This window comes from Nelumbo lutea, chromosome 3 (assembly GCF_056320005.1).
Source record: "Nelumbo lutea isolate HS-2025 chromosome 3, American lotus-T2T, whole genome shotgun sequence".
Lineage (NCBI taxonomy): Eukaryota > Viridiplantae > Streptophyta > Magnoliopsida > Proteales > Nelumbonaceae > Nelumbo > Nelumbo lutea.
The window spans coordinates 98,373,086-98,400,847 of NC_142686.1; the positions used below are offsets into that span (position 1 = coordinate 98,373,086).

The 27,762-nt window shown below is 38.0% G+C and overlaps 1 protein-coding gene across 2 annotated transcripts in view; it reads left to right on the forward strand.

Annotated features, from left to right (window-relative positions):
- The first annotated feature begins 503 nt into the window (after positions 1-503).
- The window catches only part of COQ3 (coenzyme Q 3), a 49,350-nt gene continuing 22,091 nt past the window's right edge, over positions 504-27,762 (forward strand). The window contains exons 1-5 of one of the 2 annotated variants that reach the window (XM_088976770.1): positions 504-959; positions 2,221-2,310; positions 16,133-16,211; positions 22,595-22,672; positions 23,837-23,885. In XM_088976770.1, coding sequence (XP_088832896.1) covers positions 505-959; positions 2,221-2,310; positions 16,133-16,211; positions 22,595-22,672; positions 23,837-23,885 — 751 coding nt within the window. In that variant the 5' untranslated portion in view covers position 504. The remainder of the gene's footprint in view (positions 960-2,220; positions 2,311-16,132; positions 16,212-22,594; positions 22,673-23,836; positions 23,886-27,762) is intronic. The other variant, XM_088976771.1, reaches the window with a different exon arrangement.

Genomic DNA, 27,762 nt, shown 5'->3' on the forward strand with positions numbered 1-27,762 from the left:
TACGGTGAGGAGGCGGTGGCCGGTGGTTGGTATTCTGGTTTTGACAGTTGTAGAGAGTGCACAAAAATGATAGAAGATTGCATAGATGGCTATAGTTGATGGCGGTTCTCAAACATGACCTGAAATCAAATCCTCTATGAGAGAGAGAGATTCTTGTTTAGATCAATGACAACCAGATTTCACCAATAGATGTTCAGTTAATTCAAGATGGGGAAGGCAGTGGGTACAGTATTGCAAATGATTTCTTGGTTTTATTTAGAAAATTTAAATAATAATGAAGGGCAAATCGACCGTAGTTTTGGAATTAAAAAAAATTATATAAATAACTTGACATCATATGCGAATGGATTCTAACAATAACAATAGGAAAGGATTTTGTCTATTGTCAAAAAAAAACCCTAAAAATATTTAAGTAATTTTTTAGACAATAACATAAGTTTTGTTTTTGTCCATTTACGAAGCCATATGAATAATTAAGTATTTAACCTAAATTAAATGGATTGGATGAGATTAAGTCCCAACCCAATACCAATCCTAGCTATGGACCTTACCCTAAAATCAAACCGAAACCACCCGTGCATCGCACGGGGCTCTTCTAGTGCTTGCTTTCTAAATCAAAACTCGGGCAGGCGACCAATCGCTCCGAGTCTCCTTGCCATTTCAACTCAGAAAATGGCTTCCAAGTCGTTGAAGCTTTGTCGCGCTCTCCGCAACAATACACAACACGGCCGGAATATTTTTCTGGCATTATCGGCTTCCAGAGCTTCTCAGAGGATCCAAAGAAGACTTTTTTCTAATGGTCCTCAACCACATTTGGTTGATCCCCCTTCAACTTCACCATCGGAGAAACCTCAGTCGCATGATACCCGTACAAATGAAGGGGGCGCAGGCCGGAGGCCCTTTTCGTCGTCTTTGAATGATGTGGAACTGGCCAAGTTTTCCGCCATTGCTGAAACCTGGTGGGCTCTCCCTTTATCCTTCTTCTCTTGTTCTGTATGATTGGTGTTTCAAGATATAATTTTCTGCTAGGAGTATTTGAAATTGCTACATACAAACCGGAAGCATGCATTTACAAGTGAAATGGGTGCAATGATCCAGTTTTCTCATGTTACATTTGCCTTCGTAACAATGGCAGATGAAACTGTTCCCAAACTGAAAGGACCACTGGTCTACAAGACATCTTTCATTCCCACTAAACATGGATAATCGGATAATCATGTGAATAACCAAGATGTTTGGGAAAGCCTTCCTCGAATGCCGTTTTCTAAGGCGTCACAAGCAACGATTAATTTTTCAGAGATGTTTGGGAAAGCCATTAAGAAACTCTAGATGTGACTTCCGTAGAAGTTCAAAGGCCTGAATTTGCTGCTTTGTCTGCAATTGACTTATTCCTTTTGAACGTTGTTTTTACCATCCTGTGCTTGCCTTCTTGGGTTTCTTTAGGCGATTAAGCTGTATGTGTTCTGCGATATGGGTAGCAACTGTTTTATTTGAGCAAAGTATTGTATTAATATGTGAACTATTGAGGTAAAAGTTCAAAGCCCTAAGTTTTAATAATAAAAAATACAAAACGTGGATCCCTTTTCAACCCCCCCCCCAAAAAAAAAAAAAAAAACCTAAAGCTTGTATTTTGGTGCTCATTCTCTCTCGACAAACCCATGCCACTTATACAACCCATCACAATGGAGTACTGTTCAATATGCATCATCTGAGCACTCATTATGAAGGATGGTATCAGTATGAGATCCTGAACTAAAGATAGAAACTCATCTCCTGTAAAATCTCCATATCCCACTGGTCTTCAGTATGCTAAAATCACTGTATTATGCTTGCACATGTATTTCTAATCGTTGATATACCTGGATTACCTAGGGGGACATCCATTGAAAATTAGCTTAATGGATTTCACATGGGGGACAATACATATACATGCTTGTATACACACACACACACATTCTCACTCAATGAGGAGAGGACCTGATGACTGTCACCCATTTCCTAACCAATTGAGCAGACCCGGATTTATTTGTACTTAACCTAGAAGTAGGTAATGACATTTCTTCATTGGACCCTTACTTTTCCATGATGATATTGAAATTCCATTTATATTTCAAATTTGACAGGCAATTATACATGTAATAGTTAGGAACTTTACAGTTTACACATCTCTCATATTCTTGCTGCATGTCTTACTTGGCCTTTTTCTCATGCAAAGAACAGGTGGGACCCTGTGGGGCCATTTAAACCATTGCATGCGATGAATCCCACAAGAGTGTCTTTCATTCGCTCTGCTCTTTGCCGGCATTTTAGGTGGGTTAGCCATACTTTTGCCCTTTTATGTGCTTCTTATAGGCCTTGAATGTCAGAAAACAAATCCTGGTTATTTGTATTATGCATCATCTGCCTTGTCAGTAACTTGGATACTTGTGAAGAATATATAACACATTAACTATTGAACAAAAGTATAGAACATGTATTATTACTTTGTATTGATTTTTCTGTTTGACTTTTCCAATTAAAAACATCACATAACCATGTCTCTGAAAGCCACAATAGAAATGGCACTGAACAGAATGGAACGGCGAAACTGGATTCATGTGGCTGGCTCCATAAGTTAGGACAAGGCTTAGATGATGTGTCTGAAAGCCCAAGGGCAATATTCTGCAAAATGTATACAACCCTATAACAATTTGGGTTTTACTATAAGATAAATAAATAGAAGGAAGTCATCTTCCATCATCAGCAACTCTAAGCCTGAAGAAAAACCAAGCTTTTGTAGGGCTGCAAACAGATAGGTAGATCCAAATTTGATTTATTTATATTTGAATTGAATCTTATCTGTCAGATTTATTAGTGGATTCGAATTGAATTTGGATTGGAATTGGATATTGGATTAGATTAATAAATTAAACTAAAATGATCAAAATATTATATATCATTAATAGAATGAACTAAAAATAACTTTCATGTTGTATATCATGAACAAAATGAATTGAAAATAACAATTAAAAATAATTGACTACATACAAATAACCTTAAGGCTATAATGGCTTCACTTAAACTGAAGAAATGGAATATCCAACCTTTTGGGAGAGTTGAGGAAAGCAAAGTTCATATCTTATAGGAAATTGAAGCAATTGATATAAAAGGAGTTGGATGAAGGACACATTATATCAGAGGGAGACAGGGAAAGGAGATTCAAATTGAAATTGGAGTTAGAATCCATAATTCAAAGGGAAGAGATTTGTTGGTGACAAAAAATCAAGGTGCAAATGGCTAAAGAGGGAGATGGAAATACATTTTTTTTCATAAGTCGGCCAACGGTAGATGGCAAAAGAATAAAATTAGGCATTTGGTGGAGGAGGATGGGGAAGAAGTTTTAGATGAAGATGGGATCGGGGAAGATTTAGTTTCACATTTTAAAAGGTTGTTGGCTCTTAATGAGAGAAGGAGACCCATTGTAGAGGGATTATTTTGGGATAGGTTGCTTGAATCAGAGGTGAGGAGACTATAAGAGACATTGTCAAAAGATGAGGTAAAGAGAGTCGTGATGGGGTTGTATGGGGACAAGGGACCTGGCTGAGATGGTTTTAATATGACCTTCTTTCAAGAAAGTTGGGAGGTTAACAAGTCTGATTTAATGAATTCCATGAAAGGGGCAAGATAGGAAAGGGAATGAATGCAACCTTCATTTCTCTAATACCAAAATACTAGAGCCCAGATAACCCAATATCCAGTTGGCTTGGGGTTTGAATGAGAAGGCCGGTAGTACATACATGCATAAGAGGCAGGATTATAGGCTAGTTCTCTGTTTTACTTTTATTGCAGGCTCAGGAAAGCGATTGGGAGTGGGTGCTGGCAGTGGTCTATGACCCAAATTAAGAGGGTTTGAGAGACTCTTTTTGGGAGGAATGGGATGATATAAAAAGGAACTGGAATCAGCTGTGGGTAATTGAGGGGGGGGGCTTTCAACACAATCAGATTCTCTTATGAGAATGGGTGCAAAGGAAATTAGAAGGGAATGGGGGGTTTTGCAGATTTCATGAGAAGGTGGGAGTTGGTTGACTTGCCATTGCTAGGGGGAAATACACCTGGGCAAATAACCAGGAAGAAGCAACCTTAGTAAAACTGGATAGATATATGGTTTCCCCTGAATGGGAAGAGAACTTCCCAAAATTGTTTCTAGAAGCTTTGCCGAGACCATTGTCCATCCATTCTCTAATTATGTTGGACTGTGGAGGTACAAGAGGGGGTCGGTCTCCTTTCATATTTGAGCATTGTTGGATTGAGGAGCCAGGTTTTATTAGACTTGGTGGCTGACTGGTGGGCTGCTGGTTTGTCTTTGAAGGTACTGTAATCCATATTTTGAGCAAAAAGTTGATTAATTGAAAGGCCTGAAATTAAAAATCAAAGAATGGAACAAATGGGTGCTGAAAGAGGGGGAGAACAAGAAGAAAAGTTGTTTAGATTTGATTGCTGAAGTTGACAAGGCAGAGGTGAATGGCAACATTGATAGGGAGGAAAGAAAAAGAAAAGAATTGTCTAAAAGGGAGTATGACAAACTACTTATCAAGAGGAAATCAAATGGAGGCATTGATCAAGGTGTTTATAGTTGAAGGATGGAGATAATGATGCAAAATTCTTCCACAAAATGACAAGTGCAAGGAGGGAGAACAAAACAAAGAAGATAGAGGTTCCAAGTGGTGAAAATTGAGGAGGAAAGGCAAATCAAGAGCAGTGATTTAAAAGGCACGCCTAGGCGCACAGGTGAGGCGCATTTTGAGGTATGTGCCTCGCCTAGGTCCTAGGCACACCCTTTCAAAAGGCGCACACTTGGTGTGCCTAGGTGTGTGCCTGATGCGCCTTGCGCCTCAGCCCAGGCATGCGCCTTTGCGCTTTTTGCTTTTTTTAGTCTAACGGCTAGGCTGGGGGCTCTACCCTCGGGCCCCCGATCACGCCCCTCGAGGCAAGCCCACCGGGAGCTTCGAGAACCCCCTATTTGCTAATGTTGTTCATTCATTCATTGCAATAAAATATCTTCTTAAAAGGCAATGAAAGTTATAAAATCATTAATTTTATGTGAGAAATAAGAATTTCAGACCCTAACATAGACTTGTTCGGGCTTGCCTTGAGGGGCGTGGTACAAAGTCGATTCATAGAACCAAGAATGCAATGTCTTACATCACATTAGCTACTTGAAGCAATGCAATTAAGGAAAAAAAGAGATTGTGGGTTTTACATGCTTGAAAATGCTTTATATGTTTGCTTTTATTTTTAAATTTTCATTTTTTTTTTATGAATGATTTTTAAATTTTCCTTTGAATACGCTTTACATGTTATGTTTATGCATTTTAATTTAAGATAATAGGTTTTTTAAAACATTTATTTTAAAATTTAAGTTTATATTTTTTATTAACATTATGTTTAATATTTTTTTATTTTTGTTTGCATTTTAATTTTTTTTTGAAATTTCTAACTTTTTTTTTTGTTTTTTAGTTTTTTTTTTTGTAATTTTGCGCCTTGCTTTAAAAAGGCACATGCCTCACCTTGCGCCTTGCACTTTTAAAACATTGATCAAGAGACACATTGCAAAGTATTATGAGAACCTTTACAAGGAACATTGGAGGTTTAGACTTGCTTTAGAAGGTTTGGCATTTGAACTTCTCTCAGTTGATTAAGCTAGAGATCTAGAGAAGCCTTTTTCTTATGAGGAAGAAGTGTGGGGAGTAATAAAAGCATTAGAAGAGGATAAGGCCCTGGGGCATGATGGTTTCATACTTATTTTCTATAAGAAATGTTGGGAAATTGTGAAACAAGAAATAATGAATGTGTTGAAGGAATTTCATGAAAGGGGTGAACTTGAAGGAATTTTGAAGCATACATTCATTACTTTAATTCCAAAGTAGAAATGGAAGTGAAGTTGAATTTGAATGATTTTAGACCCATCAGTCTTGTGAGCAGCATGCACATGATTATATCTAAACTATTGGCTAATATAATGCCAAAAGTGGTACCTAATCTGATTGCTGAGTCCCTAGGAACATTCATTGGGGGAAGGCTGACTGTGGATAGAGTTCTTATTGCTAATGAAGGTAATAGATTCAAGGAAAAGAAGTGGTTGAGCTGGTTTGTTATGTAAAAGTGGATATGGAGAAAGCTTATGACCATGTAAATTGGTATTTTTTGGACTACATGTTGAAGAGAATGAACTTTGGCAAGAAATAGAAGAATTGGATAAAAGTGTGTTTATCTTCTTCCTTGTTTTCAGTGCTTGTGAATGGAGGTTCTTTTCGGCTGTTTTGGAGTTCAAGGGATTTAAGACAAAGGGGTCCTCTACCCCTCCTCTTATTCATCTGTGTGACATAGGCCCTTTTCAGACTTGTAGAGAGAGTTTGTCTAGGAGGGCTGGTGTAAGGTTTTGAAGTAGGCAGCAGGGAAGTGGAGATAACTTTGTTGCAATTCGTAGACGGCACTCTTTTTTTCTATGATGCCTCTTGGGAGCAAATTTGGAATGTGAAGGCTATATTAAGATGGTTCAAGGTGGTAACTGATTTGCATATAAAGAGTGAAATTATGGCTGTTGGGGAAGTTGCAAACCTAGACGAGTGGGTAGATGATTGGGGCTGCATAGTTGGTAAACTCCCAACCAAATACTTAGGTATGCCTTTGGGTGATAATTGTAAATCCAAAACCATTTGGAAGCCCATCATTGAAAAAATTGACAGAAAATTGGCCTCTTAAAGACCAAATGCTTATTAAAAGGGGGTAAAGTCACTCTAATCAGTGGTGTTTTGTCTTCTCTTCTTGTTTACCACATGTCTTTGTTTCCAATTCTGGCAAGAATGGCTGCAGTGTTGGAAAAGAAGATTTGAGATTTCCTATGGAGGGGGTGGAAGGAGGAAGCAAAATGCCATTTAGTGAGCTGGAAGAAAATATGCAGATCCAGAGGACTGGAGCAAATGGGGGCCTAGGGATCAGAACCGTAAAGGAAGTCGATACTGCCTTGTTAGGGAAGTGGTTGTGGAGGTTCAATGAGCAACCGGAAAGTCTGTGGAGAAGGCTAATTGTTTTCAAGTATGGCTCCAGTAGCCGAGAGTGGGAGGCAAAAGATGTCATGTAAGGTCCTCTTATGGATGTTCAATTTGGAAGGAAATTCAGAAAATCCATCATCAGTTTGTGAAGGGTATAAAATATGAAGTGGGTAATGAGCAAAGGGTGCTTTCTCTCTTTACCTAAGGAATACCAAGATGTAAACCAGTCCTCAAAATAGGTGTAAACTTAAAAATTAGAGAGAAAAAGGAGGAAGAAAAGTAAGAGCAGCAGTACAAGAGAAGAAGATGGAGAAAAGAGGAGGAAGAAGAAGAAAGGTTCGAATAATCCTTCCCTCCCTTCTCTAATCCTTTTTACTAAAAATTAATGTTAAAATACTTACAAGTATGCCCTTAAGTGGGCGGCCAGCTAGGTAGTAACATAAAGAGATCAAACAAAAAGAAATAACAAGCCCATTAAGAGAGGCCGATTAGCTAACAAGAAAATGGAAAAAATATTAAAGAGAAGATACTAGGACCCATTCGTTCCAGTCTCTTTACACTCCCCGTTAAGATGAGCATAGATGTCAATCATGCCCAACTTGCTTATATAGTGTATAATTTTCCCTCTCGGAACTTCCTTGTTCAAGATATCAACCAATTGTTCTTCTAATGTGATGAATGGCAAACAAACTTCTCCTGAGGAAACTCTTTCCCTTATAAAATGTCTATAAACCTCAATGTGCTTAGTTCTATCATGTTGAATAGGATTATGTGCAATATTGATAGCTGCTTGGTTGTCACAATAAAGCATCATTGGCTTCTCATAGTCAACCCCCAATTCTTCTAAAAGGGATTGTAGCCACAGTAATTCTGACACACCTTGTGCCATTGCCCTGTATTCTGCTTCAGTTAAGGATCTAGCAACTTCAGACTGTTTCTTACTCCTCCATGACATAATGTTCCCAACGACCAAAGCACAATAACCCGAGGTGGATCTCCTATCGTCAATACATCCTGTCCAATCAGCATCAGTGGATCTCCCTCTTTAAAAATAAGCCCATTTCATGGTTCCTTTCCCCTTGGTTCTCCCTTTGGCTTTAAACTGGGATTTTGGGTTTTGAAGAGGGTTAAGGGATGAAGAATTTTCTTGTGTTTCAAAGCTCTTGTTGCTTCTAGACTAGGTGTGTTTGGACCCCCCTAACTCGGATAAAAGGGTTTGGTCTCTAACCCTGATTGGCTCCTACACTTGTGCATCTTTCTTTAAATCCCTTTGCTCCAACCCCTCCTCTCCGGTCTTCCCCGTTAAAGAGATCTAGTCAAGGCCAATACCCCCCAAAATAGCAGTGTTCTGTTGGGAAGCCTATTATAGTAAGATCAATACAGTGGAAAATTTGCAAAAGAAGAGACCTTATGTATTTGTCCCCATATTGGTGCTTTATGTGTAAAGTGAAGGGTGAGGACTATAACCATTTGCTGATTTCGTGCTCTTTTGCTGCCAATATTTGGAACTGGATTGTTTCATTATTTGGGTGCAGGTGGAACTTGCCCTCTGAAGTAAAGCTGTTGTTCACTTCGTCTGCCTTTGGGAGAATGACAAAAAGGGGGAAGCTAATGTGGAAATGTATCAGAGTCGCTATTCATAAAAAAAAATGTATCAGAGCCGATACCTTGTGGACGTAATGGGAGGAGAGAAATGCTTGAATATTTCAAGAAAAGGAAAGAAGTCTTGCTGAAATCAAGGAGTGCATAATGAGAAGGACAGCCTCATGGCTGAAATCTTCACACTTGTTGGCAGATTACTCCTTTGATGACTTTAGGAGAAATTGGGCAACAATGGCTTCTACAGTCTCCACAAAGAACATACCACAAGTTGAATGGAAATCCCCACCGAATGGAGTGGTAAAATTGAATTTTGATGGTAGCTGCTAAGGTAACCCAGGGCCATCAGGAATAAGAGGGATTCTGAGAGACAAAGACACATGTTGTCTTTATTTTCAGAACTAGAGGGTGTTGGTGATTTTGTAAGGGCCGAGATACTAGCAGCGATACAAGGTATACAGCTGCTCAGTCAACTTGGAGTGAACAATTTGATAGTAGAAGGGGATTCCAAGGTAGTAGTGGGCTGGCTGACAAGTCCAGAAACAGCTTGCTGGGGCTACAGGGATTTGTTAAAGAAAGTTAAATGGCTGACAAGAAATATGACAGTCAGGGTTCAGTGGGTCAGCAGGTCAGCAAATGCAATGGCTGATTCTCTGGCCAAGCAAGGGGTATCAAGGGGAGACCTGTTTTGGGCTACCTTGTAATTGTGTTTCAGGCTTGTGTATGTTTAGTATTTATGGTTCAGTCCTTGGGGGAGGTAACACCTCGTGCCTCCTCCTAGGCTGACTATACTTTCTTTATTTGAATTAATAAAACTACTCTCACTTATCAAAAAAAAAAAGGACAAAGGGTGCTTTTCTGGAAGGACAACTGGTGCTGTAATGGCCCACTAAAGGTCTTATTCCTTGATCTCTTTGAGATTGCTATGGAGATGTACTAGAGCAGCACTACTTTGGACTGTCTGGGAGGAAAGAAATGCAAGAAAATTTGAAGGAAAAGAAAAATGTAAGGAAGCCTTGGTTGAAACAATGACACTGGGGGTGGCACAGTGGGCAAAAAGCTTGAAGATGTTTTCAGTTTTTAAGGTCAAAGACTTCTTTAGGGTTTGAGATATTATTGCTGCCTCTTCATCTACAAGACAGCAGCTTTTTGAGGTGTCTCCTCCAACAGATGGCTGGACTTTGATGGGAGTTGTGTGGGTAATCCAGGCCCCTCAGGCATTGGGGGGCCATTAGAAATGAAGATGGAAACATCATTGATCTGTACTCCGGTCCTGTGGAGCAAGGCGATGTGGCAAGGGCAGAGCTTCTAGCTGCAGCTTATGGGGTTGAGAAGGCTAAAGAGATGGATATTAATAGACTGATCATCAAGGGAGACTCAAAAACTGTGATAAAATGGTTGCAGAAAGGGGAATGGTGACATAGCTGCTGAAGAATGAATTCCAAAGATTTAAGTGGTTGCCAAGGGACATGCCAATCCAGGTGGGATGGGTGAGGAGATCAACCAACAATTCTGCTGATTGCTTAGCAAAGCAAGGGGTTCAAAGAACACATATGTTTTTGGCATATTTGTAGTTCTGTCTTGGGTCAGCTTCTAAAGCTGTTTTTTTTTTCACAACTTCTTGTTGTACCATAATTTTTCTAATTAATGAAATCATTTCAGAGTTATTGATAAAAAAAAGATCTGTTTGAGATTGCTGTGAATAAGGATGCAACAGTAGCTGATTGTATGGAGAGGCAAAATGGGTATTGTGTTTGGAACCCTCAATCCCAGAGTAACCTAAATGACTGGGAGCTGGTTTCCTTGGTCAGTTTGTTACAGATTTTGTTTGATTCAAAGACGGCTGGTGTAGGGGAAGACAAAAGGAAGTGGTTTTTTGAGAATTTGGGTATTTTTTTTCTCTTAAATCCTTTTTTAACAGCTTGATAATGGAGGATAACTCTTTCTTCCCAAGTGTCAGTATTTGGATCAGAAATGTACCATCTAAACTGGCTTTTTTGTTTGGTGTGCACATTGTGTAATGGAAGTGTGCAATCTTGTAGTCATTTTTTGTTACATTGCGAATTTGTTTACTGGATTTGAGTAATACTGTTGGAGTTATTTGGTGTCAAAATGTGCTTCCTGGCTGATGTGAAGGGATTCGTAGGTGCTTGCTTTTTATGAGGTTTAAGTAGGGTTGGAAAAGTAGCTAGGACCAGGAGCATCCTCCCCACAGCGGTTTTCTGGGCAGTGTGGCGTGAAGGAAATGGTAGAATTTTTTAAGGGAGACAGAGTACAAAAGAAGAGGTTTACAAAAGGATTTTGGGAATGGTGTTTCTCTTGGTTGGCAGATTGCTTTCTATTAAAAAATAGACACAATTTTATCAAGATTTTCTCTTTGCAAGGAATATATAGTTTTTTGGTTTTTTTGTGGTTGGATGTAATTGGGTATGCTTGGTCTTCCCCTAGTACAGATTCTCTTTGTACAGGGGTATTCTTGTGTTTTCTTTCTGGATATTAATGAAATTACCTTACCTTACAGTTCAAAAAATAAAAAATAAAAAGCTAGAGTCCAGCTTCCCCTAATGACTGCAGGTCAATAAACCTCACCCCAAGTGTTTATAAAATAATCGCCACAGAGCTTTTAGTGAGGCTTAAAGAGGTACTTCATTTGCTTGTTCTGGACGAGCAAGGGGCATTTGTGAAGAATTGCTAAATTTTGGATCGAAGTCTGATGGAAAATGAAGCAGTAGAGGACATGAGAAGGTTGGGGAAAAAGGATTTGTGTATAAATTAGATGTTGAGAAAGGCTATGACCGTGTTGGCTGGGGGTATTTGAAGTGCATTATGCTAAAAATGGGTTTTGATAGGAAATGGATTAGATGGATTATGGGATGCCTTAGTTCTACTTCTCAATTCTTGTGAATGAGCTTCCAAAAGGATTCTTAGAACCTCTAGTGGTCTCAGACAAGTAGACCCCCTTTCTCTGATGCTCTTCATTCTTGAAGTTGAGTTGATGGGAAGATTATTGCGGAGAGCTGATGAAAGAGCTCTTTTTAGAGGCTTTAAAGTGGGTAGGGAGGGGACGGTGGTCTCTCATGTAAAGTTTGTGGATGATACCATCATCTAATGGGAATTAGAAGCATTCAAGATATTGGCTAGGGGTGCAGCTTGGATGGGTTAGGGTTGGGATTTTTGTCAAAATTTGAATGGGCCTGACCTGAAACCCAAGCCCAAAGCAGTGTAAAATGTTAACTTGGGCCAACCCAAGTTGCAACCCTAATATTGGCAATTTGAAAGGGATCCTTGAGAGGTATAGGAGTGTGCTAGTTCTTTGAGTTGTATGGTTAAGAACTGGTGGGAGTTCATCAATTGTTCTAAATGCGATCTGGTGGGACTTCATCTTGATCCTAGAGAGGTATAGGAGTGTGCTAGTTCTTTGAGTGTGTGGTTAAGAACTGGCCAATTGAATACTTTGGGTTGCTTTTGGGGGTGTGCCTAGGGATGTGACTTTTCAAGAGAAAGGTCATTTAAAGGTTTGCTAAAAAACCGGAAACCTGGAAAAAGAAATACATTTCTAGGGGTTGTAGGTTAGCTCTAATTAAATCCACCTTTTTTAACCTCTTGGTGTATACCTCTTTAAAGATCTTGTGAAGGTCTTAAAGAAAATAGAAAAAATTATCAGGGATTTCCTATGGGATCCAGGAAATGGAAAAATGTCACCAAAGGTTCATTTGGTCAACTGGGGAAAGGTGTGTAAACAAAAGAAGAATGTGGGATTGGGTATATGAAGACTTTGAGAATTGAACTTAGCATTGCTTGGCAACTGGTTCTGGAGGTTTGGACAGCAAGGGAGTTGTCTATGGAAAAGAGTAATTCAAGCAAAATACGGTATAAGAAATGATAAGTGGGGTCCAGGAGAAGCAAATCAGTTGTTGGGTTGCTCGGTTTGGAAAGGAATTGAAAAGAGCTACAGTTTTGTTAGCAAGGAAATCATGTATGAAGTAGGGAGAGGAACCAGATTTAGATTCTGGATGGATTGCTGGTGTGGAAACAATTTGTTAAAGGATGATTTCCCAGAATTTTTTGCAATCACAGTTGATATGGAGGCAAAAGTGGCTGATTGTGTGCACTTTCAAAATGGGGATCGTGTCTGGACTCCGGAGCCCGCAGTTTAGAAGAACATTGAATGATTGGGAGATTGAACCTTTTGGAAAGCTACTCTAATTGAACCTTTTGGAATCTGTACAGCATGTAAATTGATTTTAACACAGAGGACAGAAGGGTGTGGTCAGCGGATAGCAAGGGTCTTTTCACAGTAAAATCGTTTTATAGTAAGCTGGCTCAAAAGAACGAGCAGGATTTCCCTTGGTATGCAATCTGGAGCAAGCATATCCCTTCAAAAGTGGCTTTCTTTGTTTGGTCTGCCTGTCTGAACAAGATTCTTACAAAAAACAACCTGATTAGGAGGGAAATGGTTATTGTTTCACCTGAACGTGTGTTATGTAACAGAGTAGAAGAATCAGGTGACCACCTGTTGCTGCATTGCAGTTTCACCTACAACATTTGGGTGAAAATCTTCAGAATCTTTGCCATCAAAAGTTGCTACCCAGCATCAGCAGAAGCTTTTTGTAAAAGGTTGGTGGACGTCAAGGTTTGAGTAAGGAAGGGAAAATTCTATGGCAATTGGTCCCAGGAGCAGTTTTCTGGTTGATATGGCAGGAAAGAAACTCAAGGATTTTTCGAAGCCAAGGCTGTCAAGAGGAGGAAATGTGGCAGAAAATAGTTTGGAAGCTGTTATCCTGGTCATCTGCACAGCTAGCCATAGACAGTGCTTTCCTTAATTCTCTCATTCAGTATGGAAACCTTTTAGTAAACACGAATGGGATAGTGGTCTAATGTATTATGTATTCTCCCATTGTATAGCCTTTGGTTGTACATGGGTCTTTTTTTTTTTCTATTCTAATGAATTGGTACTTTACCTCTTCTCAACAAAAAAAAAAAAAAAAAGAAAAGAAAAGAAAAGAAAAGAAGAAGGTTTTGACACTAATACAATACAATGTACTTTACCTTTTCTCAAAAAACAATGTTACCTAAGGTAAGGAATTAGGTGGGTTGGGAATTGGGAGTTTGGAAGGAAAAAAATATTGCTTTATTGGGGAAATGACTGTGGAGGTTTCCTAAGGAGTTTGTGGCCTTTGATGATCAAGAGTATTTATGGCATGGATTCCAATGGGTGGGATTCTGGTTCCCCCAGAAATCTTACTTAGAGGTATCCTTGAAAAGCTATTTTGACTATTTTGCTTATAACACCAACAGTGGTATTCTGGTGCCTTTGGTAAGAAAGAAATGCACGCATTTTCAAGAGCAAGATTTTTTTTGAAGATAAAGAGAAAATTCATTAGAATAAAAAAGAAGTGCAGCAGAAGGTGATAAGATGTCACCAAAAGCCTGAAAGCCATCTTCAAGAGCAAGATAAGTTCTGTTGATTCCATTTTTCAGAAAATTGTGGGGAAGATGTTCTCTTGGTTGTTTGGTCACTGGTTGTTTAAGGGTGTAGGTTTTGAATCCTTTTATGTACAGGATGATCTTTTTGTAAAGCAGGGTGGGGATCAAGGTTAGAGGGAACAGTTTTTTCTTGTTTCCTTGGTACATCATCTTGCTGTACATTTTTTGTTCATACTAATACAATTATACTTTACCTTTTCTTAAAAAAAAGTTCTTTTTGACTATATTGCTTACTTTCTCTTGTTTCATTAGATATGATCCACAAATGGGGAACAAGGTGTTATTTTGCGAGGATCTATGGTGGGGAGAATCCCCTTTTTGCATTCTCTACCCTCGGCTATATATAACATTTCTTTGACTAAAAACAAACCCATCTCTGATGTGATATTTTCTATTCAAGGTAGCATCACCTAGAACTTGGGTTTTAGAAGAGGTTTGCTTAGAGAGAAATGGAAGAATCTGTTAACCTTATATCCAGTTTGAACAGTTTATTTCTTCCTTTCTTGGGTTCAGATGAGAGGGTGTGGGCTCCTAGTTGTCTGGCTGTTCCTCCAGTTTCCTCTTTTGTTAGAGTTGTAGAATCTGCCACTTTATCACCCCTTTCATTTTCCTTGGAATTCTTTGTGGATTGGTCCATACCCCCCTAAATTAGTTTTTTTTCTGTTGGGAGGCCTCTCTTCAAATAATCAACAGTTCAACACATGTGATTGCCTCCAAAAAAAGGAAAAATTGGTGCTTGTCCTCACATGTGTGCATTCTATTTCTCAAGAGCAGAGAAAGTCCCAATCATCTTTTTTTTCTCTTGCCCTTTGCCTTGTAGAGTTTGGAATCATTTCTTTTCTCTTTTGGCAAGAGTTGGAATGCCTCGCAATTATCTTGGACTTGTTCTTACAAGATTTGTTGGGGTGCTACCCCAAAAGAATGAAGTTGCTTTTGCTAAGAAGGCCTTTGCGGAGTTCGAGAGAAAGAGGAAGGAAGAGAGTTTGAAGAAAGTAGTAATTGAGGAGGGAAGAAAGAAGTGGGATGAGGATGTTGATCGGCAGCATGGAGTGCTCAAGGGCGAGGAATAGGGAGATTATGTCAGGGGTTCTGCAGTTCAAGGAGCTGGTTGAAGGTGTCCGGAAGTGTTCTTTTTGTTTTTGTGTTGTTTGGCTGTAATCTAGTGTCAAAGGTAGTGAGTTCGTGTTTGTGTCTGTTGCTTTCTCTTGGGTGATTTCTTATCACCTTTCTCTTGTATTCTCTTTTTCTTTTAATGAATTTATCTTTATTCTTAAAAAAAAAAATCTCATGGTGTATTGTGGGGGGAGAGAAATGCAGGTCTGTTTGAAAGTAAAGAGTAAAGTGTGGAAATCATAATTGAGTTAATTGAAATCAAAATTGCTCATTGAATAATGGTATGTGAAGAATTCTGGCATATTATATTGAATTATGCTGCTGATAGACCACAGAGAGTTGAAGGCTCTAATCCAAGGTCTTAATTGATTGCCTTACAGAATTAGAGGGTCACGCTCATTGATGGGAACTGTAGTGTGGTCATTACATGTTTCAACTCAGGGGAGGGACCCTCCTGGAGACTCAGATCATTGGTTAGGGAACCCTTGTTTTTTTTTTGGTAGAATTCTAAACTGCTTGTTCAGGTGGATTCCCAGATCTGTCAATTTCCTAGTTGATGGTTTAGCCAGGGCAGGTGTTGCTACACGGGTGTAATTGGGGATGCCAGGTCCAGGGGCTCTTTTGTAATCTGATTTTTATGATTTTAATAAAGTATTGTCAGCTCTTTTCTGTTTCTTTGTACTGTGCCTTCTGCCTGTTAGGTAAGTCAGGTCTCTTTTATGATAATTAATACAAATTGCTGTTGATTTCATAAAAATGGCTTCACTTAAACTGATATGACTATGAAAACTCAAATTATTCCATTTAACCATGAAAATATGCAAAGACATTTATACAAGTCAACTAAAAATAGAGGTTATTGCTTGAGATTTTAAATACTAATAATCTTACATTCATTTCAGAAAGGATCCATCTTCTGCCAAGCCTTTTGAGGGACTAAGAATTGTGGATGTTGGTTGTGGAGGTGGGATTCTGTCGGAGGTATGCATCCTATGAATTCTAATTGCTCTCTCTCTCTCTTCAAATTTTTTTAAGAGGGATACACATTACGAGATTGTCTTCACGAAACTTTTGCAAAGAGTACATGTTTTTTTCCTGATCTACATGAAAAATGCATGGTGAACAACATTTACAAAATTATGGGAGTTAAGCATTATTAAGGCTTCCCAATCATTCCCATATTTGCCTGCCACCAAGTTAGGGAAGAAAGATTTGGGTCTCTGTGGTGCCTCTTAAAGTGTTGTTCTTTGTTTGGGAGGCTGTTTGTTGCTGCATCCACACATTTGACAGGACTCTAAGGAAGGGCCATTTGACAACATTCCCTCTTTCCCTAGCAAAAAGATTTGGCTCTCTGTGGTACCTTTTGGAGTGTGCTTTCTTTGTTTGGGAGGCTTCTTGTTGCTGCATCAACACATTTGACAAGATTCTAAGGAAGAGGAAGGGTCATTTGTATATTGCTCCTCGCATTTGTGTCATATGCATGAAGGATGGGGAATCTTCTGGCCATCTTTTGATCAACTGTGTGATAGCCTGCATTATTTGGCAGTTTTTTCTTGATCTTTATAGCAGTTACCATTGGATGCCTCTTAATTCAGTTGAGGATTTTCTTAACCAATGGTCTGGATGCAAGTTAGGCAAGAGAGACATTATCTTTGGGAAAGCAGCGGTTCGTGCTGTTATGTGGTGCATTTGGGATGAGCGCAACAAGAGAATTTTTGAAGGTAAGATGTCAATCTTAGAAGAGCTGAAAGGAAGAATCCAGTTCAGAAGTATTTCTTTTGGGGACTTGGAGAGAAACTTGAGGGAAGTCTTGAGGTCTTCTGGTGGGATAGATTCCAACAGTCCCATTTTATCTCCAAGGCCTCCTGAATTTCTTTTACAGTTTGATGGGAGGTGCAGAAGGACGTTAAGCCATAGGGGACAGACTGGGATTAGGGGCTGCATTTTAAAGTTCAATGATGACCTGGTTTGGGCTTTTGGTGGTTCAATTGGGGAGGCGGAGGTTGTTGAAGCAGAAGTCCGTTCCTTATTGATTGGACTGAGATTTGTGATGGCTCTTAACATTACCTCGGTAGTGGTGGAAGGAGTCTCAAAGTTGGTGATCCATTGGATGAAAAATCAGGAGGATGACCCTTGGAGATTTAACAGTTTCTTCAGTGAGGTTAAGGAAATCACCTCTGACCTCTATTGTTATTTTAGATGGATACCTCGGGAACTCAATGGTGTGCTGATGATTTAGCTAAATCTAGGGTGCGAAGGGATGCTTTGTATTGTGATATTACATTGCCTGTATAAATGTTGAGGGTTGTTTTCTTGTGTTGCTTTTGTTTTTGGCTTTTTGGCCGAATGTTGTGTACATCTCTTCATCTATATGCTTCCCCTATCTTTTTGCAATGAAAGTAATCTTTGTTCAAAAAAAAAAAAAAAAGAACGAAGTCTTTCCCATATCTGCTCTATTGAACTTCTTGAATTACTTCAAACTAGAGTTCCAATCATCGTCATCAAATAGACAGTCATGCATTTTCATGGAGTTGACAAGTGAACTTTATAAAAAAATTCTTGTTAATCTGCTTTCAAATTCCACAAGATACAGAGAATGGAACTGTCTTCTCTTTCAAGCACAATCAATTGGATTTGGTATTAGTGATGGTGTGTAAGAAAGGAATGAGGCAACAAGAGAGGGAGGTGAAGCCTTAAAGTGCTCGATATCAAATGAAAATATTCAAGCATAAAGTTGTTGACATAGATTTGGTCTTCACCTGTTTGGAGGTGGAGAAAGAAGAAAGGGATTGATGGGTTGCAATGTGTTCTTGATCCTCTGAGAGGCTGTCAAGACCCCCCTTTCAACTAATGCTATGCATCTTTATTCTTCTTAATATAAAAGTTTTTTATTAAAAATAAAGAAAAAATGAGATCCCCCCTTCCTCTTCATCCTCATCTTAACCCCCTCCTCTTAAGGAGGCTTACACCTCCTTGTATTTGGGAGGCTTACGCCACTTGCGTTCTGAACTACACTTCACACCTCTAGGTAGTGGAACGCCTCGCCTCATGCCTCCGCGTTTTAAAACATTGTTATTAACTGTATGCCATCTTGGTTGCTAGAGTGTAATGCCCCACATCAACTTTTGTTTCCTAATGCCCCTTTGTTCTCTATCCCAATGTGTGTCTTTGGATGTTGTTGCTTCATTCATGACTTGTCTCCTGCTCGTGATAAGCTTGACCCTTGTGTCTTTCTAGGTTACCCTTTATCTCAAAAGGGGTATCAATGCTTTGATCCTGCTTCCCGTAAGTACTATGTTTCCATAGATGTACCCTTTTTTGAGAGTGAACCTTTTTTCCCCGTTTCTCCTCAGGGGGAGAGTAGGGTTGAGGAGAAACACAACTAGGTTCAACTACCTCTTCTATTTCATGCTTTTCTTTGTCACCGCAAGGACCAACATAGTTCAAGAGCCGTGGAGCCTGAAACTATGTTGCCAACATCATCAGACTCTCCAAAAGCAGCCTCCTTAACTAGGTACACTTGTTCTTATTGATATGCCTGACCCTCTTGATATTGATTCTCCTTCTATTGATGATCTTGATGTTCCTATTGCTAAGAGAAAGGGTGTTAGGTCTTGTACTACTAATCACCTTATCTCCCAATTTGTTTCTTATGATCATATTTGACCTTTATATCATGCTTTTCTTTTCTCCATTAACATTTCTATTCCTAAGAATGTGGCAAAAGATTTATCCATACCTGAATTGACAGATGCAATGAAGGAAGATATTAATGCCTTGCACAAGAATGGCACTTGGGAGTTGGTAGATCTTCCTGAAGGAAAAGAATTAGTAGGATGTAAGTGGGGTATTCATACTTCACAATGAAGCATAGGGCTGATGGTACGGTAGAAATATACAAAGCCAAACTAGTGGCAAAAAGGTTTACACATTTGTATTGAGTGGACTATGCAGAGACCTTCACCCCAGTAGCCAAGATGAACTCTATTAGGATCCTCCTTTCATTGTCAGCTAATCTTGATTGGGATCTTCACCAATTGGACGTTAAAAATTCTTTTTTTGAATGATGATCTAGAAGAGGAGGTGTATATGACTCAAACCTCTGGTTTTTGTGCCAAAGATAGTGGGTAGAAGGTCTACAGGTTAAAAAATCATTATATGTATTGAAGCAGTCACCTTAGGCCTGGTTTGGTAAGTTTCATTTGGCTGTACAACAAGTGGAGTTTAAACAATGTTAGTAAGATCATACTTTGTTTGTAAAGAGAGGGAAAGGGAAAATTGCAACTCTAATAGTATATGTGGATGGCATAATGGTAAAGACTTGGGTTCCTTACATTATTTCCTTGGGATTGAAGTTGCCTGCTCTCAAAAGGGCATCTTTACTCCCTAAAGGAATTATGTTGTAGATCTATTAGAGGACATAGGCAAGTTAGGGGTGAAACCAATTGATTCACCCATAGTTTTCAAGGCACCAAGGCGATGCTAGGTGACCATGGGGCACCTCGGCGCCTAGGGGATGGAATTTAAAAATAAGAAGCCGATGGTTTCTTCCCCTTCTAAACTAGTTTTTTTGGTTTTATGTATTCTGCACTTTTGTGCTTGTGTTTCTTGCAGTGTTTCTTAATGAGAACAATTACTAAAATAAAAGAAGAAATGAAGAAGAAAAGTAAGGGGCGGAACCCCTGTTCTAGACCTAGAAGAGCTGGTAAAAAAATATTAGAATAAAAGAAAAAATATAAAGAAGAAAAGAAGGGGCTTTGCCCCTGTTTCAAACACCAATAATGAAAACAAAAAAAAGCTGAAAAATGCAAGAAGTTAAGAACAAAAGAAGGGGGCAGAGCCCCTATTATTGACCCAAAAAAGCTGGTGAAAAAAAACTGAAATAAAAGAACAATATGGTGAATAAAAGAAGGGGTTAGCTCCTTTTTCAGACACTAATAATGAGGGAAAAAAGCTGAAAACACGCAAGAATATTAAGAACAAAAGAAGGGGGCGGAGCCCCTGTTTTAGACCAACAATATGATTCAAACCTGGAAAGGAGAATGGTTTTAGTCCAACAAAAAGGAAGAGGAGAAAAATGGGCATAACCATTGTTTTAAACCAGTGGAAAAAAGAGAACAAAATGGAGGAAACTGATTAATTCACCTTGACTTAGAGGACTGTGTCGGAATGATGGAGGGCTGTTGTTCTCTCCTCTTCCTCAGTTTGATTTTTTTGTCAAAGTGAAACCCTTGAGATTATTTTGTTTTTACTTATAACAAAAACATGATAACATGCAACATGTCCTATTATAAAAACTAAAACCAACCAATAAAATATTATATATTTTATATTTATTTTATTTAATAAATTTTGTATATTATATATGTGTTTCAGTCCCCTAAGCATGCGCCTAATACATTTTTTCTTGGCATTTGGGCGAGGCGCTCTTTGAAAAGCACCTAGTCACCTCGGCGCCGCCTTGACAACTATGGATTCACCCATTGACCCTAATCATTAGTTGGGTGGCAGTTAGGGGGAGGCTATAAAAGATTGAAGAACTAAAGACTTGTAGGAAGACTTTTATATCTGTCCATGACTAGACCTGACATTGCTTATGCTGTGGGTGTTCTCAGTCCATTCATGCATAGCCCCAAGACTATATACTTTGAAGCTGCAGAGAGGATTCTTAGATACCTTAATAAGCTCCTAGGGGCTGGTTTGTTATTCCAGAAGCATGGGCACTTGAAAGTTAAGGTGCATACAGATGTTGATTGGGCAGGGGCAGTTGATGACAAAAATCTACAAATGGATATTGTACTTTTGTGGGAGGAAACTAAGTCATATTGAGAAGTAAAAAACAAAGTGTGGTGGCCAAATTCAGTGCTAAAGTAGAATACAAAGTTATGTCTCATGGAGTTGCTGAAATCATGTGGATAAAAGAACTTGTTACGTGAATTGGGTTTTCCAATTAACAATGCTATGCCTCTCTATTGTGACAACAAAGCTGCCATCAACATTGCAGCCAATCCGGTCCTCCATGTCAAGACAAAACATATTGTAGTGGACAAGTATTTTATTAGAGAGAAACTTGTCAGTGGAAAAGTGTGCACTCCCTATGTCAGCTCAGAAGAACAACTTGTCGATATTTTCACCAAGGGTCTCTACCACTTGTGGCATAATGATTTGTGTGACAAGTTGGGCATGATTGACATCTATGTCCCAACTTGAGGGGGGGGTTAATAGATTGTTTTATGTACTATAAGTGATGCAAGGGCAAATTTGTCTTTTTGGTGTCTTTTAATAGTTGCTCTATATATATTAATAAAATCTGGTGCCGCCAGATCTATTGGAGTTCGTAACTCTTTCTCCTCTCTTCTCCTTTCTTTCTTCTCTCTTTCTCTCTTCTTTTCTCTTATTTTTTCTACTGTTTTTTCTTCTAATAAGAAGATTCGAGAGAGGAGAATGACGATTAAGCAGTATTTTTTGATGAGGTAAGAATAGTGAATAAAAATGGGATGCTAAGTAAGGTGATTGATAGAGAATTAGAGATAGAAAGGTGATGGGTGTGTTCTACATAGGGAGAGAAGAAGCAGCTAAAAGAATACTTGTTAAGCTTGAGCGAAGACAAAAGGATTGATAGAGGAGGAAGAGCAGAATAGAGAAGAGGACCTTTTGAAGTTGGACTAGATGTTTTTAATACAAGTTGGATTAGGACCTTTGAAGTTGCCCTATTGCAAAGACAAGAAAAGCAGATAATGTAAACAATGGCAATCCTGCATGCTAGTCCTACATATTCTTTGGTATTGAGCTTCTATACTTCCCTAAGAAGGGTCTAGCCTTTTGGAGTTGCTTTATAATGGTCATTTTTCTTCTCCTTTCTTTTTGATTTTTTCTTTGTCACTAAAAATAAATTGCGAGCTTTATTTATTTTTTACTGGTAATGTTGGAAGCATTGTCGATAAAATAAAAGAATATTATGTCTGAAGCAGGCTGACCCTCTTTTAGGCTAGCCAAAGTAAATGCTTCTTATTCCCTTCATGGCTGGAAGTAAAATCAGAACACTGGATCAAATGGAACTTAATTGTTGAAAGTTTTGCTATCTGAAAGAAGACATTTATATATACCTCTAGTGGATGTGCTTACATTTCAGTTAAATGTTCTTTTTCTCCAAGAATATGTGTACATATATCTGAAAAGAATATGGCGTCATTGAAAGAAATTAAATTAACTGATGTGGGATGGTATATATGAACATATGCTATGATAATGTGTAAACATTGGCCTCACCTCGCTTTCTCTCATTTATTTTTAAAATCATGTTTAAGCTATTTGTGTGGATTTTGGATGTAATCTTCTAATAATGTTTTGTTATGTTTATACAGCCTTTGGCTCGCATGGGAGCTACTGTAGTGGGCATCGATGCTGTGGAGAAGAATACAAAAGTTGCAAGGCTTCATGCTGTACATGAGTTTCTATCTTAAGACAATGCACACACACACACACACACACACACACACATATATATATATATATATATATATATATATATATATATCATTTTTTGGTGGAAGACAGAGAGAATCTGAGTCTTGTTTTCTTGATGGCAAGTGTAGATCAGTAGATTCTTCTTGTTTATTTGTGGCATATTTATTATTTGGGTTTATCTAAAAATTCTGAAAAGGTGGTAGGACAATATTTATCTTAAGAAAGAGATCTCTACCCAATCATTCCTACTGATTATTGGCTGTCCATTTTTTGAGTTTCTTTTTTATAGGATCTGAGTGTATATGATCTGTGCATATAGAGTCCCCACATTTTTGGAGGGTTTCTTGCCCATCTTTTACTTGAATATTAAGACAAGCTCCTTACCATTTATCAAAAATAAAAAAATTCCTATGCTTATTTTATGGACTTGGTTATCATAAATAGAGCCATCATGTAGACATGATTGACTAAAATTTCCTGGACAGTGCTGTGTTCATCTTGATAAAGGTGTGCAAGAATAGTCAAGTTTAAATTAAACCAGCATCATTCTGTCAGTTGGCTGGTGAAGATTATTTTTACTACATGATGTAGTGGATCATGGTTTCTCTGTGGAGTGTCGAAAAGTAATTATTTTCTGGATTGGTTGGCTGGAACTGGTAGGGAGGTCTGAGGCTCTGAGCTTTATTGGGGACCTCATCATTTTGGGTAGTATGGTTTCTGGAATGTACCATTAGAGTTGATTGCATTTTTTCTTGGTTCCCTTTTGTCCTAGCGTCCATAAAGGGCTCGAATGCTTGATAATTGTATTAATCTTTTTTCTAGTTATGCTCCCTACAAGCAAAAATATATATATTTTCAGTAGTTTAATGTATGGTTGTTCTCTTCTGTAGGTTTCTTTAATTACCTTTGAACTAGGCTACCAAAAAAATACCTTTGAACTATGGCATAGTGTTCAACAAAGTTATTCTCTATATTTGCTCTCTTGTTAGAATAAGCTTTGTTCAATATACCAGAAACCAGAATCTTCATGTGACATTTTTTTTCTGTGCCCTCTTTTATTTTTAGAATGGTTATTTTGTCCGACATTAAATAAGTTTCAGATTTTTGTGATGGTTTTCATAATTTTTCAACTTGCACAGGAATTGGATCAAGTAACTTCATCAATTGAATACTGTTGTACAACTGCAGGTACATTCCAAATTGCCAATTGCGTTTTTCTTATAAGTTTCTTAATCTATTGTTGCTGATGAAGTAGTTCTGCTCTTGTTTTGTCTAAGCAATTATTTTTGTGACCTTTTCTTTTTCTATCCTCAAGGCAGTGGACATTTTCCACTGCCTATCTTGAGGTCAGGATGTTGCAATGCCCCCAATAGTTACTGAATAATTAAATAAAAATCGAATGTCTGGCAATAATTGCTGGTGTGGGCAACCTTACCCAGTTTTGGAAGTTTGGGGTAAGCCAATTCCTCCCAGAATAGGTGTCTTTTGTTTAGAAGCTTTCTTAGAAAAAAGTAACACTTGCTATTTGTTTCAAAGAAAAAGGCCTAATTGGTGTTTGTCCCCGCACTGGTGCTTCTTATGTAAGGATAATGGTGAGAGTTGCTATCACTTATTAATCTCATGACCTTTTATTTCTCAGATCTGGAGTTGGTTTTCTCTCTATTTGGTTGCAGGTGGATCCCCCCACCCCCACCCAATGTGCAGAGCTTGTTTACCTTCATTTCTGTTAGAGGATCAAAGAGGAGAGGTAAAATTCTGTGGAGATGTGTAAGAGCAGCTATTTCTTGGATAGTTAGGGAGGAAAGAAATCAAAAAATCTTCTCTGAAAGAGAAAGAAGTAAAGATGTCATCATTGAAACAATAATTGTTAAGTTGATTCATTGAGTCAAGACAATAAGTCTGGTTCCAAGGCATGGCTTGGTTGGTTGAAGCAAAAAAAAAAAAATTCCTCTTTGAAGAATGAGGAATGTTGGTAAATGGGCATTGAAGGTGAGAGAGGGGAAGAGAGTCATGATGATCCTAGAACAAGACTCAATTCTTTGGTTGAAAGGATTCATTGAGGGATCGATATACTTTGTCAAATAGAGTCAATAGACTGGATGGAAGAGTCGACTGTCAGTGGCAAGGAAGTTTTTTGAAGCCATCCTAAAATGGAACAGTAGAGGATGGCTCATAGAGGTCTTATAATCCTTTGGAAAAGGGGAAAAAAAGCAGTTGATATGCCTACTGGAAGGAAAGATGAATGCTGGTTGGAGGGTGTTTGCAGATAAACTCCAAGACTCCATGCTTCTAAATAAAAAAAAATGAGAAAAGAGGGGAGAGTAAAGTCGTCGAAAGAGGTGATGGAAATATTGACTCGAAAATGGTATCGACATCAAACAAGAAAGAAATTGATTCAAATGCTGATATTTGAGCCTGACAGAGATCACAATTAGCAACTCAACAAAAATAAATAGGTTAGGATTGGAGATGAAAAAAGACATTTGGGAATAGAGGCTCATATTATTAACTGGAAAGAACATGATTAGAACTCAGTGTTGGAAATAGTAGTAGAGAAATTAAAAATTAATTCTGAAGCATTGGTGACTCCTTTTAGCGAGATAGGGGCAATAATGGATGTGGGTCTTACAGAGGTTGGACTAACTTTGGTAGAAACAGAGAAAGGGCATCGTCGTAAAGAGGTGGCACATGTCATGCTATGAAGTTGAAATTGCAAAAGAAAGCTTCATAGTTAAACTGTTGGGGCTTCCTTTCAACTTGTGGAATGGAACAATCTTACCAGGATTATTAGAACCCTGGGTGAGATCCTTGAAAGTTTTGATACGAGTGATCTGCATACGGTGAGAGCTAGGATATTGTGTGAAACTTGAGGATATTCCAAGATCATTGGCTCTTTGTGTTGATGGACTGAGGAAGATATGGCTGGTGACAAGAGTAGAGGTGACACTCTGGCTTCATTGTCTCAAGTAGGAAGACGATGCTGATCTGGCCAAGGTGAGCACACATAGAGGAAGAGAGGGTGATGAGGGCAAAGGAGCTTCCTCTTCACCTTATGTGGGAGTTGAATGGTCAAGCCCCACAAGTCGAGTAAATGCATTGGAATTTAAGGAAAGTTCAATATTTTTTCAAAATTAAATAAATGTAGCTCGAAAAATTTGGCAACAAAGCAAACCTTGTGATACTAAGCTACAAACTTCTAGCATATCCAAGTGTTGATAAACAATTGAAAAAATAGAGCACATATTGGTATTACTACCAGCTATGCCAATCTGTCTAAAAATACATTGTTATTGGTGCATATCAACATATTTGTTTGCTAAAATTTGGTTCCACGATATGTACTTGATAGACATTTTGAATAAGGTTGATACACTAATTTCATGAAAAAATGTAGCCAGTTAAACACTTGAGAACACAAAAAACCTTATGATACTAAGCTATACACTTCTTATCCATCAAAGTGTTGATAAACATTTGAGAAAATAAAACGCATATTGGTATTACTACTAGGTACGTTGATCTATCTACATAATACGCTATTATTGGCCCATATCAACTTATTTGTTTGCTAAAATTTGGTTCCACACTATGTACTTGATAAACATTACCAGTGATTTAAAAGGCGTGCCTGAAGCACACCTAGGCGCATTTTAGGGTAGGCACTCGCCTAGGTCCTAGGCACAACTCTTTTAAAAGGCACACGCCTGGTGCGCCTTGCGCCTCAGCCCAAGCATGCACCTTTTTTTGTGTCTAGCGGTTGGGTCGGGGCTCCAACTCTAGAACCCCATGCCACCCCTTGTTTCGAGGGATGTGGCACAAAGGCGACTCAGAGTTAGGAATGTAATATATTTTAGCTACTTGACGTAATGCAGTTGAGAAAAAAAAGATTGTGGGTTTTATATGCTTGAAAATGTTTTATATATTTGATTTTATTTTTAAATTCTCATTTGGATATGCTTTACATGTTATATTTATGTATTTTAATTTTAGATAATAGGTTTTTTAAAACATTTATTTTAAAATTTAAGTTTATTTTTTTATTAATTTTATGTTTAATATTTTTTTTATTCTTTTTGCATTTTTTGAAAAATTTTGCATTTTTTTATTTGACATTTTTTTGATCTTTTATTTTTATTTTTTTGCATCTTGCTTAAAAAGGTGCATGCCTCGCCTTGTGCCTCAGGCGCAAGTTGACCCCTATACCTTACACTTCTAAAAAATTAGTCTAGACATTACTACCAGGTACACCCACAAGGTTTGTTATTCCCAAGTGTTTGCCAATTACATTTTTTTCATTAATTTAGTATATCAACACTCTTCAAAATGTCTATTAAGTAAATACAGTGGACCAAATTTTAGCAAATAAATACGTTGGTATGGGCCAATAATAACGTATTTTCTAGATAGGTCAGTGTACTTGGTAGTAATACCAACATGTGTTATATTTTTTCAAATGTTCATAAACACTTGGATGGGCAAGAAGTTTGTACTTAGTACCAGAAGGTTTGTTATGTTCCCAAGTGTTTGCTAGTTACAGTTTTCAATTAATTTAATGTATCAATTCTCTTTAAAACGTCTATCAAGTACATATCATGGAACCAAAATTTAGCAATCAAATACGTTAATATGGGCCAATAACAATGTATTTTATACATAGATCGGTGTACCTAATGGAAATACCATTATGTTCTATTTTCTCAAATGTTTTTCAATACTTGGATGGGCAAGAAGTTTGTAGATTAGTACTACAAGGTTTCCTATGTTCCTTAGTGTATGTCAATTACATTTTTTTTCATTAATTTAGTGTATCAACCCTCTTTAAAATGTTTATCAAGTACATATGATGGAACCAAATTTTAACAAACAAATACATTGTCATGGTTTAATAACAACGTATTTTCTAGACAGATCGACATACTTAGTACTACTGTATTAGTACTAATATGTGTTCTATTTTCCCAAATGTTTGTCAACACTTGGATGAACAAGAAATTTGTAGCTTAGTATCACTATGTTTGCTATGTTCCCGAAAGTGTTTGTCAACTATGTTTTTTAATTAATTTAA